This window comes from Hippocampus comes, unplaced genomic scaffold (assembly GCF_001891065.2).
Source record: "Hippocampus comes isolate QL1 unplaced genomic scaffold, H_comes_QL1_v1.1 scaffold231, whole genome shotgun sequence".
Lineage (NCBI taxonomy): Eukaryota > Metazoa > Chordata > Actinopteri > Syngnathiformes > Syngnathidae > Hippocampus > Hippocampus comes.
In genome coordinates this window covers 80,570-95,055 of record NW_017804877.1, presented here as the reverse complement: position 1 = coordinate 95,055, position 14,486 = coordinate 80,570, and the positions used below count along the sequence as shown (strand labels likewise).

The window sequence follows — 14,486 nt, the reverse complement described above, 5'->3', positions numbered from 1 at the left end:
CAATCAGCGCCGACGCAAATGACGTCACACACGACAACAGCTAAGCTAAGTTAGCCGAGACGACACTCGAAGTCATACGGACACAATTTTCTGCCAATCTGTGTTTTTCCCTTTTTGGCCAAATATATTTTTTTACGACAACTGTCTTGTCCACGGCGTCTTTTATTCGTTCTACTGGGGTTTAGCAGGTGTGTTTATAAAGAGACGAAAATTGTTTGGGGACTATCCCCCACATTCTAGTTGAGATGGTATAACCCAAGTGGCAAAATGACGCTTGCTACTGTTGTTGCGAGTTGCCATTCGTTCTACTAAACCATTAGTCAAACGCCATCATGTCTTCTGTCGTTATTACACAAACAAAAATCTCTTTACTGTTACTAGTGTTAGTGCCTCAATATGGCTACGCTCGTGAAAGCAATACAACGAACTCAAACGCGTCTTCGTCCAATGTTGTCAACTAATATCCGGATTAATTTTATTTTCCTCAATTCTCCGGAGAAATTTTCATAAAAATTTGAAAAACCCGGAATTCCGGGAAAATCCGGAGGACTTTCATCTCTGCTGTATTAAAGTAATCCAAAAGAGACGTGGTGCTCCAAGCCCTGCGTATGATTATTGTGGTATTGTCTGTTTTCATCGTGTTGCTCCACTGTTTATGTTCAAATATGTGAGGATTGACCCAGTAGTTACTGAGATGTAAGGGCTCAAAGGAAGGCGGCCTTTTTGCCGAACTAATAGGTCGGTGGGCCACACCTCCAAAACACCTGCCCCGACTGACCTAAAATTTGAGATGTCGTGTGGTGCCATCACATCACTTGGTTACATTTTTTCTGAGTTTTTCGGGGAGTGAATTGGCATGGAATGACCCCTAAATAGTTTCCCTAACACACTGTAATTTTTGAATTAACAGCCTTTTTATGAAATACGTTGTGTGGCTGAAATGTTGATAAATTCAGCAGAAACAAACTTTACTCACCGTATAAATGGGTCCGGATTTATTCACTTCCACGTCGTGCCATTGCTCTCCCAGCTGTGCACTTAGCCGCCAGCAACTACTCTCCACGGGTATTGAGGGTACCCTACAAAGAAAACACACAACAAAAATTGTCATTTGCGGAACGCAAGCTGCTTCTTTCTCATACTGACTAAAACTGTCTTGAATGGCATTGGCTAGTTCATAACGACTCACTGCAGTCAACACATGTATGTGTCTTGTCAGTCTTGAATTACTTTTATTGAAAACCAAGCCTTGCTAACGTTTCATTTCACAGAGCCGTATTCGGAAAACTCGTCTCACAACAAAGACTTTCTGCAAACACTGGAACTTCTATCGATGTGCAACCACTCAATTAAATAACTTTTCACCAAAGGTTTTGATGGCAGGTGATTTGCTCACTCACTTTGAAACATTTCTAATGAATGGGAACTTAACATATAATGCTTTTTTTCCCCAAAACATGATTTCATCACAGAGCCACCAAAGATGACAATTGTCCATTTAAGCTTTGTTCGTGTTTCCATGCATCGTATACTTGTATTAGTAACTGATATGAAGTACAGTCAAACCTCGGTTTTCGTCCATAATCCGTTCCAGAAAGCTGTTCGAAAACCGAAATTGTTCGAAAACCGAAACCACGCTCTTTTTAAAATAAAAATGTTTCATGAACACGTCTGCTCACAACGGAAAGCAAAACGAGGAAGCGAGAGGAGTCAAATGGTGCATTCAAGTGCGCTCAGTTTGTTCGAGAACCGAAATTTATTCGTCATCCGAGGCATCAAAAACTCGAATTTTTTTGGTCGAAAACCGAATTGGTCGAGAACAGACGTTTGAAAATCGAGGTTTGACTATGCGCATTTCATATTTGTCCAAAGACACCAGCCATAATATATAAGCAATCATGTCATCAATCTTTTTATGACCAATTTGTGCAGAACCCGTTTCTTACAACTGCATCAACCAAACGGCCTCCTTAAAATTGCATTCTCACTCATCCCCAAACGAAAGTCTCAAGAAACTTTTCAATGCATTTGCAATCTTAGTTGAGAAATGTGAACACGAAGACTTTACAGAAGGCTTTCATTCATAGACAACATTGTCCAAACCGAGCTCTGAAACACATGGGCAATATTTTTAGACGACTGTGAATCGATCAAACCTCTTCGGTTTTTCCTGCCGAGGTATAAATTTGATAGCAAGGATGAAAGGAAATATTGCCTGCCGTAATGTACGGGGATTCTCACCTTAAATTACCTCGTACATTCTGGAAAGTGAGCTGGGCTGTGATGTAAAGTGCTGCTGCAGAGGCTACCAGTTCTCGCTGTTGTCCCACCTGCAGCTGGTGACCTTTAAAGCCATCAGGGTAAACCTCTGGAAGGAAGTTAGTGCTAATGTCGCCGGAAATAAAGCGTGGATGGGTGATTATTTCTCTCAGGAGTGGAATGTTGTGGGTTACACCTGGAGTCAAAACCACATATCGTTATGACCCCAAAAAATATTCACAAGAAAAAGATGTTTGTATCCTCAAAATCATAATACCTCTGATAACGTAGTTATCCAGAGCATCTTCCATCTTGGTAAGGGCTTCTGCTCTCGTAGCACCATAGGTTATCAACTGCAAAGAGATACCAGATTAAATCAGAGCCGTGCTTGCTTTTCATAATTTACTTGTCATTGTAACCATACCATCTAGGGCTGGATAAAAACTGAAATTGTGATTTTGATTTAGGCTTCCCTCAATCTTTTAAACATGACAATCAAACAAAAACTATTACCGGTAATAAGCAGGACGGCACGGTTCCGGAAGTTGTGAGACTGCCCTGAACTGTAGTATCAAGAACACACGCTTTGTATGAGGACAAGAGGGCTCGGCGGAAAAACAAAAAAAAAAAAAAATGCAAATATCGCCATCAGAGGTAATCAGTGGACTTCGATGAACAATTATAACTACTTGGGGGTGACACCGCATTTTATTGACAAAGAATGGACTCTGCAGTCATTTGCGTGAAACATGCGCTGACCATTTTGTGGATGCTGCAAATAAATAGGCAATGGAGAAGCTAATGGCACTTTGCATTGATAGGACTTGAACATGAATGCAGCCGTGGGGACTACTTCCATTCGAACACCTGCATGCATAGCCCGCAGTCTGCAAAGAACAGTCACTGTTTGTTTCCTTTCGGTGACAGTGGCTTTGAAAGTAGTGTGTTGGCCAAATGTCACAAGATTTTTGAACAGGTGCAAATAGTTATTTTGTTATTTCATTGCGACCCGGTCTAAGCTCATCTGTGAATTTGCATGGTGTGACAACAATGCTTCGGGAGGCATTGTTTGATGCATAACATGGGTCAAAAGTGACCCGGCTGAGTTTTTATTTTCGATATCGTCGCAGTAAATTAATTTCATCATTCAGCATTCAAGGTATTCCTCAATTAACTTGTTTTTGACCATCAGACACAATTGTTTTTTTCTCTTTCTTACTTTTTGAATAAATAACATTTTTATATCACTACCCTTCTAATGCACAACATGGGTCTAAAATGACCCATATTAATTTTCATGTTATTCCATGCATTGCTGAGTGTTTTAATGATATAATTATAATTTACTCTTCCAAATATGCAGCAAAAGTTTTGTTTTTGATTACCACTGATCATTATTTCCACTTTTCCTTTCTTATGGTATGAACAAGCACAGCTTTTGTATTTCTACCTCAAGTTGACACACATGGGCCAGAAAGACCCACATTGATTTACTCGCTATTGCCTTTGGAGAGAAAAGACATTTCACAGCTCTGCACAAGCCTCTTTGCCCATCTCTAATTCATGTAAGTATTGTTTTTCAATTTCTCTAACGTTGCCTCAAAAGATATTTGATGACATTCGTGAATGGCACATAATATTTGATTCAGTTTAGTCTACTTTGAGTGAGTAGATTCTTTGTTAGAAAGTTACAGGTAATTATGATTAGCTAGCTCTCTCGCTATAGTGGTGTTTGCTAGTAGTGGTGGGGGATGCTGGCATATTTTTTTTCATTGGGGGTTAGCTAAATCACCAAAATAAATCTGTATGTATGTGTGTGCATATTGATGTGGATCAGAAAACATTGTAATGCTTTTGTTTTTCTTTATCTAGAGCAGGGGTCTCAAACTCAATTTACCTGGGGGCCACTGGAGGCAGAGTCTGGGTGAGGCTGGGCCGCATCAGGATGTCCACAAGAAAAGCGCTGATAAATCATTCCAATGTCCTCAAATATCTTTATTTTTAACACAAATAATGAATTAAATAAAATAATTTAAAAATGAATGTCTGATTTGACAGTTCTTTAATTTTTAACTTTATGAACATGAATGAAACATTAAACATGAACTGTTCTGAACATGGCTTTTCTGGCCTACTTCTTGCTACTCGAGACCAGGGATGTGTCCATCTCACATAGCCAAGCCACATTAGGCTTGAGGGAGGAAGCAGTGGAGACCCTCAGCAGGGCTTGAAGATGCTCATCCGTAAGTCTGGACCTGTACTTGGACTTATTGAAGTTCAAAGTGGAGAAGAGCTTCTCACACAAGTATGTACTCCCAAAAAGGCACATGGTCCGCTTGAACATTTTGGAAAGTTCAGGGAAGCTGGGGGTCAACTCTCTCAAAAATTGTCCAAGCTTGTCTGCTTCTCCACTCACCTCCCTGAACTTGGCTTTGAGTGCAGAGTTGCACTGCAGGTCAATGAGCTCCATTTGAAGCACAGGAGGGGCATCTTGCACATCAAAGGAGAAGGGGTCCGAAAAAATTTGGAATGTGGCTCTGTGCGTCTTGAAGTCTGCAAACCTGTGATCAAATTCCTCCTGTAGCTTCAAAATGGCCTCAACATACTTCTCACCACTGAATGGTATGCCTACATCCAAGAGAGCCTTGCATGCTGGGAAATGGCAAAGGTTTGTCTGAGAGAGCTGGGCTTTCCACAAGTTTTGTGCAGAATGCTCTCACATTGTCATAGGCAGCACTGACAAGTTGCCCCTGGCCTTGTAGCTTCTTGTTCAAAACATTCAGCTCATGTGTGATATCAACAAGAAAAGCTAAGTCCATGAGCCATTTGGGATCACTTAGCACAGGAACAGCCACCCCGTCCTTCTCCATGAAGTCTTTTACTTCTGCTCTCAACTCAAAAAATCTCTTCAATACATTTCCCCTGCTGAGCCAACGTACCTCGGTGAAGTAGAGCACATCCTCATATTCTGATTTGATTTCCTCTAAAAAAATCACGGAACCTTCTGTGCTTTAAGCCCCTGGATCTGATTTGGTTGATGCATTTCACAACAACAGACATCACATTGTCAAACTTCAGGCATTTGCTGCAAAGGGCCTGCTGATGGATAATGCAGTGCAGAGCTATGGCCTCCTCCACACCCTCCTCTTCCAGTTTTTTTTGAACAAGTGCAACCAGTCCATTCTTCCTCCCTGTCATTGATGGGGCTCCATCAGTTGTTATTCCAGCAAAGCTCTTCCATGGCAAACCAGCATTCTCAATGGCATCACACAGCTGGTGAAATATTTCCTGAGCAGTGGTCTGGCCATGCATTGGAATTACTGTGAGCAACTCCTCCATCACTTCAAAAATGTCATTCACACCACGGACATATATTGCGAGCTGGGCAGTGTCTGTGATATCTGTGGTCTCATCAAGAGCCACTGAATATACACTGAAACATTTTGCTTTCTCACACAGTTGATCATAAATGTCACTTGACAGGTCAGAAATGCGCTGTGCCACGGTGTTGGCAGAAAGGCTGATGTTGTTAAACTGACCTTTCTTTTCTGGACAGACAATATGTGCAGCCTGTAATATGCAGTTTTTGACAAATTCACCTTCTGTGAATGGCTTTCCTGCTTTAGCAATCATCTCGCTAACGACGTAGCTAGCTTCGACTGCTGCATTATTTTCTTTGGTTGCTTTCTTAAAGAAATCTTGTTGCCTCAGTAGACGTGTTTTAAGACTGGCAACCTGGTTGGCTCTCTCATCTCCCTGGTATTTTTCGTACTCCTCAGCATGTCTAGTTGTATAATGACGTTTCAAATTGTATTCCTTGTGCACCGCAACTTTTTCAGTGCAAATAAGACACGTTGGGGTGCCCCTGTGCTCAACAAAGAAATATTGCACTCCCCACTTCTCCTGAAATTGTCTGTGCTCATCACCGACCTTTCTCTTCACTGCAGGCTTTGAAAACGGCATCTTTGGGGCTCTGTAATGTGTGATTCCACTCGGAGTCAGTCTCGGATTTAACTTTGACTTTCACTTGTGCGGGGCTGTGTCGCATGCGCACTTTCGCTTTCCGATCGTTATCCAAGAAAGGCGTATACATGGCAGAGAGATCTGGGTAGCATTGTAGTGAAATGTAAACACTCCTCATTTCTCACCACTCGGGTATAGTGGTGTTGGTTTTACCTCCACAAAGTGAAACGAGCAGATGTACGGCTTGAAGCTGTCAGCTGTCAGTGTATTCGCCCTGATGCGTCGCGAGCGAGCAACTTTTAGCTACATATGCTACATTTGTACATTGGGTCTGCGGACCAGACATTATTAGAAGTACAGTAATCCCTCGTTTATCGCGGTTAATGGGGACCAAAACCACCCGCGATAAACGAAAATCCGCGAAGTAGCGTCCAATTAACATAAACAGGTAAAAAAAGAAAAAAGAAAGTCCGTTAAAATGGGCGGGGCGGAATAGGGTCAATACCTCACCGTGACTGGTTCGTTCAGCTCCACACACAAGAGTCATTCATATCAATCTTGCGGGCCGCACTAATATTAATCTTTCATATTAAGACGGGGGCCGCAAATTATCGTCCCGGGGGCCGCAGTTGGCCCGCGGGCCGCATGATTGAGACCCCTGATCTAGAGTATTGCTGTTCACAGATTTACATTTATAGCATATTCACAGATGCTGCAGCAAGAACTAGATAAGGAAGATGAGGAGACCATATTTTTTTTCTGATTCAGAGTCTGAAATTTCTGATGATGATGAACCCAGAATATTTGCTACAGAGTCAAGCCAGAATTGTGGGTGTGTCTGGAAATCCAGCTTTCCTGCATGCAGAAGACTCCTCTCATGACACAGAAGATTCCTCTAATCAATCTTCTGGAGATGAAACTCAGACTCAGTCCAATAGACTGAGTAAAAATGAATCTTACTGGAATGAGAATCCCTCCACTCATGGCAGAACAAGAAGCCACAAACATCCTGAGGAGTTGTCTGGACCTCCTCTTGGAACATCAGCTGTTTCACCAAAAGATGCCTGGATCTTTATGAGTGACAACATCATTGAGGAGGTTCGAAAATGCACCAACTTAGAGGGACAAAGAACCAAAACACTGACAAAGAATTCATGGCCTTTGTCGGTGTGACCCTCATTGCAGGGCCAGGTGCATGCCCAGCAAACCTGCAAAATATGGGATGAAAATCTTCTGGATGTGTGACGCAAGGTTACCTTATGGAATAGAAGGAACTGTCTTGACAGGGAGACAGCCAAGACAGGAGGTTCAAAGAAATTTAGGAGAGAATGTCACACAACAATTATGCAGTGGAATCAGACAGATAGGTGAATATACAGGACAATAGAGAAAGTAAGTTTTAGCACAACGTAAAATTGACTTTTTAAAATTTGATTTCTTTGAGGGCAGAATCGAATACAATGCGATGCAACCCGTTTACAGTTGTAAAAGTACTGATTTAGCTCAACTCAATAGCTGTGTGCTCTGTTCTCAAAGCTGTGTAACAAAATGACAAATAAAAACATTGCAAATACCCCATGTGTTACAATTTCTACAATTTATGTAGATTTTTGCGTATTGTCATCTTTAAATCAAAGACAAAGCATAAAAATTGTGTGATATGAAATATTCCAATTCATGTTTTATTTATATAGATTTATATTTATGTTTTGGTCATAGCACAATACCGCTTTTATTGTCCATAGAGGGCAAAAATACAAAGAAAAAAATAAGAACTATATGTGTATGTATAGCACTGATGCCACTGAACATGTCGACATGTTCAGTGGTTGAAAGTAAAATAAAGTAAAATAAATATTCAGGAATAATACTTTTACAATTTTTGTAAAATTGTATGTTGCGTTATATAAACTTATTTACATCGACTGCAGCACATGGTTAAAGACACGTGTTTGGCCTCCTTCACTGCTAAAGTAATGACTTGAAGCAAATTATTACAGTTTTAAGTCATTTAGTCACACTTGGATGAATGCGTCACTTTTGACCCATGTGTGTAAACTTAATGTAATCATATAAAAACTATTTTTGTTCATAAAGTATGAAAGGAAGAATGGAAATAATGATCAGTGGTAATCAAAAACAAGGTATCTAAACAACACTTGAAATATCCAATGATAAAATAAATTGATTTCAAAAGATAGAACAAAAAAAAATACTCAGCCAGCATGAAATAACAACCAGGGTCATTTTGGACCCATGTTGTGCATTAGAAGGGGGTGCATATGTTATGCATCAAAGGGTTAAAAAAAAGTCTCATGGTATTTATAATATATAATAATACCCTATTTAATAACATGGAGATCTGAGGAGACTGGCCCAAAGTGGCAAATGGATTTAATTTGGGGTTAATTTTTATGGCTAAATTTGTCTCTCACAGTTTTTAATCAGGTGCATTTCATAGTCCGTGAATTACTGTAGTTCATTGGATTCAAGGCATTTTCCTTTCCTCAAAATTCAAGGATACAAAGATCCAAGGACCTTTTTTTTGTAGTGCCAACACACTTTTCCACACGACATGACACAAATACTATCCTCGAGATCCCAGGTGAGTCTGGTAACTCCCAAAACTCGTGAAAAGAACATACAAACCCAATTCCAATGAAGTTGGGACATTGGGTTAAATATAAAAAACAGAATACAATGATTTGTAAATCATGTTCAACCAATATTTATTGTTAATATTATTATTGTTTTTAGCAAATAATCATTAACTTAACATTTTATGGCTGCAAGGCATTGCAAAACAGCTGGGACAGGTCTACAACTGTGTTACATCTCGTTTTTTTTTTTTTTTCCAACAAGATTCAATTAACATTGGGAACTGAGGACACGAATTGTTGACGCTTTGTTGGTGGAACTCTTTCCCATTCTTGCTTGATGTACAGCTTCAGCTGTGCAACAGTCCGGGGTCTCCATTGTCACTTGACAATGTGCCACACATTTTCAATGGGAGACAGGTCTGGACTGCAGGCAGGCCACTCTAATACCCGCACTCTTTTAAAACAAAGCCACGCTTGTAACACGAGCAGAATGTGGTTTGCCGTTGTCTTGATGAAATCAGGGGCGTCTATGAAAAACACGTTTGGATGGCATCATGTTTTTCCAAAATCTGTATGTACCTTTCAGCATTAATGGTGCCTTCACACAGATGAATGAGTTACCCATGCCATTGGCACCAACACAGCCCCATACCATCACAGATAAAAACATTGAAACTTTGCGTCCATAACAATCTGGTTGGTTCTTTTCTTCTTTGGCCAAGAGGACGTGACAAATTTTCAAAAACAATTTGAAATGCGGACTCGTCAGACCACAGAAAACACTTTTCCACTTTGCATCAGACCATCTTAGATGAGCTTAGGCTGAGAGAAGCCAGCCACGTTTCTGGGTGTTGTAGATAACCGTCTTTGCTTCACATAGATTTAAGTTGCACTCATACTGATGTAGTGCCAAACTGTATTCATTGACATTGGTTTTCTCAAGTCTTCCTGAGCCCATGTGGTGATGTCCTTTCCAGGTTGATATCAGTTTTTGATGCACTGCCGCCTGAGGGCTCGAAGGTCACAGGCATTCAATGTTGGATTTTGGCCTTGCTGCTTACATGCAGTGATTTCTCCAGATTCTCTCAACCTTTTGATGATATTATAGACCATAAATGAAGAAATCTCTAAATTCCTTGCAAATGTACACTGAGAACATTGATAAGCCTATCTCCACAAGGTCAGTCATTCTTCCCATCCGTGCAGGCTTTTTTGTGTATTTTGTGTTCAAAAATAACGTGCAGAGATGTATCAACAGGAGGCTACGATGATCCACGATATTTGAGTAGTTGAGTTTTAATAGTTGAATAAATGTTTTGAAATCAATACTACTGTATTGGCCCGAATATAAGACGGTGTTTTTTGCATTGAAATGTGGGGGTCGTTTTATATTCTAGGTCTAGACATTATACCCATTCACGACGCTAGATGGCGCCAGATATCATCGAAGCGAATGCTGAACTTGACTCCACAGGTCAAAGTGAACCCCTGCCACGAAGGATAAAAATAAAAATAGCTGTAGCGCGAAGAAGAAAAATAAAAAATAGCGGTAAGAAGGAAAAGAGAAGAAAATAATAGAAGAGATAACAGAAAATGGAGAAACGTAGTGACAATCTGGAGAAAAGTGGGTCGAAGATCGGCCAGGTTAACCGGCACCTGAGGAGAAGTTATGATGTAATTTACATTTCAAAAACCAGAAGCCATTCATTTACGAATGTGATTGCACTTCAGATTTGAATGAGGCAAAATAACATGCTTTTTCTCTCAAATATATTGTTATAATCATTTGTTTCAGATGCACTGTAATTATTTTCTGTACAAAAATTAATTTGTTGTTCAAAAAGTCTTTTTTCAAACTTGAGTCTTGAAAAAGATGGGGTTGTCTTATAATCAGGACCGTCTTATATTCGGGCCAATACGGTATAATCATTTTAACAATCGTGATTTCAATCTCATTTCAAATAATCATGATTGTTTTCCCATCATTGTCCAGCCCCAATACCTTTTCACAAACATTTGTGTTAAAAGAAAAAAAAAAAAATCGTTCTAATATACAGTCAAACCTTGGTTTTCGAATGTCTCTGTTCTCTACCAAATCGGTTTTCGACCAAAAATTTCAATTTTTTATGCCTCGGATTACGACCGAAATTCAGTTCTCGAACAAACTGAGCGCACTTAAATGCACCATTTGACTGCTCTTGCCTTCCTTACACGAGGAAGTGAAGCTTCCTCGGGTAGACGAGGAAGTGATGCTTCCTCGTGTCGCTTTCCATTGTGAGCAGACGTGTTCAATAAACATTTTTTTTTTTTTTAAAAAGAGCATGGTTTCGGTTATCGAACAATTCAGTTTTCGAACAGCCTTCTGGAACGGATTATGGACGACAACCGAGGTTTGTATAATGATTGACTAACCTTAGAAATCATAGGATCATAATAGATGCTGATGTCACTTCCTTCCTCGATGCCACTGTCCACCCGGACCTGTCAGTAACAAATTGATTTAGCCCAAAATGTGAAAACGTTTATCCGAGTAAAGATGTAAAGTCTCGTTGAGGTCGTATAGAGACATTGGAAGCATTTTCGGAAGCACACTACCTACATTGTTGAGATCAGTTGGCTCTTGGTATTGGGACAACCTTCCAATGGAAGGGAGACCAAATGACTTGTAAGGGTCCTAAAAGAACAAATGCAAAGATGAAGTGCAACTTCAGGTTCATTTACATGTGAAGAACAGTAATATGAGAAACAGATGCTTCAAAATGACAAACCCACCCAGAGTCATGGACCTGATTGCGTGCATTACATTCAAATGTTATAAAAACACCAGTGGCATTTGTTGTTGCTCTTGCATCAGTGATATTTACATTCAAATGAGTTATCAACTTTCACATTGTGCCAAAGCATACCGCTAGTCAGGATGAGCGCAAGCCAGAAGCTTGGATGCGTAGCGCTCACCCCAATATGTTTCAAAGTGGGAAGTTGATGCACGTCCTTATTATATTTTATATTATAATTTATATTTATTTATATACTTTTTGTTCTTTGTTATTACTTGTACACAAAAAATGATGGCTCACCAGTTTTGAAGTCAGTCAAGTATTTGTTCAATTAAGTGTAAACAGGGTCACAAAATTTTTGCAAAATGCCACCATTATTTATTACGTATGACTATTTGAGATTTCGCTACAGATTTAAGCAAGGATCATGGAAGCTGACACAGATGACCTGCTCTCGCGGGCCACAAAAAAGGACGTGGCGGGCCGTATCTGGCCCCCGGGCCTTGTCTTTGATAGGTATGCCAAAAAGCCTTGAGTTTGACACCCGTGTCTTCAAGATTTAAACTGTCTGAACTTTGAATGGTATGTATATATACTTGGATACCTCAGTTTATATTTTGCTAGCTGCTGTCAACAATTAGATCTTTATTTTAGCTTTTGAAGCAAGCTGAAATGTCAGCAGAAAAAAAAAGAATCCACAATGGGCCGCTCTGTACTATTTAACATAATGTTTGAATATGACTGGTCAATTTTAAACATCGGCACGCTGGATCAGACTAAACGTTGTTTCAATTCAATTTGAAGTGAGCTTTTTTTTTAACTCTCTTTGCAAACTACAACTTGTTTTCAAATAAACGAAATACTTTTTTTCCTCCTTCAGTTTAGAGGGGGCTGCCAACTGTCATTAAAGGCTCAAAGTGACAGGTTGTTGTTTAACTGATGATGTTGACACTTAACTTACTTTTTTTAAAATACAGTTTGAAGTGTTTTCATGAAGGATAATTCAGATAAGTTTGCGATAAATGCAACCATGTGGAGAGAGATGAGCAATTCAAACCTCAGCATAGACGCGGCTCTCAAAGGCCCAACCATTTATTGGGATATCTTCCTGTTTGTGCTGCAGTTGGTAACCCTTGGCCACTCGGATCATCTGCTCAACCAGGTCAAGACCGGTAATACACTCTGTTATGGGATGTTCAACCTAGAGACCAAAGTTAAGACAAGAGTGGTTAAACTACTGTATTTTCTGCACTATAAGGCACGTTGTAGTATAAGGCGCACCTTCAATGAATGGCCTATTTTGAAACGGTTTTCATATATTGGCCGTACCGCATTATAAGGTGCATAGAATGAATTGAAGCTACAACAGTGGCTGCGTTTGTGTTATGCATCCACGAGATGGAGCTCCACTAAAGGGAATGCAACATAATACTGCTTTTTTTGTATAGAGCCTTCACAACTGCTGCAGCTGTAACAAAGCACTTTTCAGAACATTTACAATACTTCATCCAAGAAATCAGAATGGCGCACTGATGGCTTTTGACAAAATTGAATGCTTTTAGGTGTGTTTTATGGTGCGGAAAGTATGGTAACTAGGATCGTAGAGCGTGAAATAGAAACTGAGGCCATTCCAGACTACGAAAAACTGAGAAAGGTTTCAGTGCCGGTTTTTAACAATAAAAAGAACAACAATAAAAAGGTGATGAAGACATAATAAAGCCAAGAGTGTTGGTGTTTTTGTGAGCATACCCATAACATCTAACTCATGTCATTATTGTCATGTGTCCCTGATCCAGATGTATCGTAAATACCTGCAAGAAAAAGATCAAACTGCTGATCTCCTTTCTCATATTACTGTTAACAAGCCCAAATATGTTTGGGTTACAGCAAAAATAAAGGAATTGCTGCTCCCAAAGTATTGCAACAGATTCCGTAACTTTTGCCTTGTTTCATGAAAAATGCTGCTGATCCCAACATCATCCCAATTATAAAAGTGAGTGCGACATACCCCTCACATTTTTTGTAAACATTTCATTGTATGTTTTTCATTGGAGAACACTGAAAAAAAAATGACACTTTGCTGCCATGTACAGCAGTCGCTGTGCATGGCTTATGACACCGAGAATTTACAGTACAATCCCTTCAAGATAACTCAGCACAGTTATAAATCCCGAAACCGCTGGCAACAAATATGAGGACATCATTATGTGAATTGAAAATCTTCGTAAAGATGGCCTCTGCTATCAGATTACCAATTCTCTGAGCTGCAGAAATGCGGCCAAGACCATTTAGAGATTTGGTGGCGGTAGCAGCTTATGTGTAAAAACTTTTGAGCTTTCGAACCAGACGGTTCCTGTTCAAGTCCCTCTGAGGACAAAGAAATTAGCGGGGGAAAAGGCAACTCATTGTTGGAGAGATACTAGTCTGCTCCCAGACTGCTTCTTCTCTTGTGTCTTAAAATGTGCGGATTCAGTTCGATTTCAAAACAAAACATGTCGAATAAAAACAAACGGAATGCACATGAATGAATTTCGACACCCATATGCCACGGACCTGCAACCGTGTGTTCATCTCCAAGAAGTAGAAGTTCTTCGAAGAATCGACTAGGAACTCGACTGTACCAGCAGAAGAGTACTGCACTGCCTTTGCAAGCTGAACTGCTTGCTCACCCATCGCTCGTCTTGTCTCAGAGTCCAGGAAAGTACTACAAGAGTCAAAGTTGCAGAATAAGAACATGTATTTCTGTCGAACATTAAAGTACTCATTGAGAACACTTTGAAAGCCCCTGTGAAGTGTCCAATCAGCAGAAAATGAGACTTTAACCCCAACTATTCACTGTTTGAAGACAGGATGCTGTTTGTGCTGACAAAGCAAAACAATCCCTAAA

General features: G+C 40.0%; 1 protein-coding gene across 1 annotated transcript in view; it reads right to left on the bottom strand.

Annotated features, from left to right (window-relative positions):
• Positions 1 to 14,486, bottom strand: part of pcca (propionyl-CoA carboxylase subunit alpha) — a 57,732-nt gene that overhangs the window by 4,471 nt on the left and 38,775 nt on the right. The window contains exons 16-18 of the mRNA XM_019881477.1: positions 2,537 to 2,612; positions 2,242 to 2,455; positions 977 to 1,079 (exon numbers count right to left, since the gene is read on the bottom strand). Coding sequence (XP_019737036.1) covers positions 977 to 1,079; positions 2,242 to 2,455; positions 2,537 to 2,612 — 393 coding nt within the window. The remainder of the gene's footprint in view (positions 1 to 976; positions 1,080 to 2,241; positions 2,456 to 2,536; positions 2,613 to 14,486) is intronic.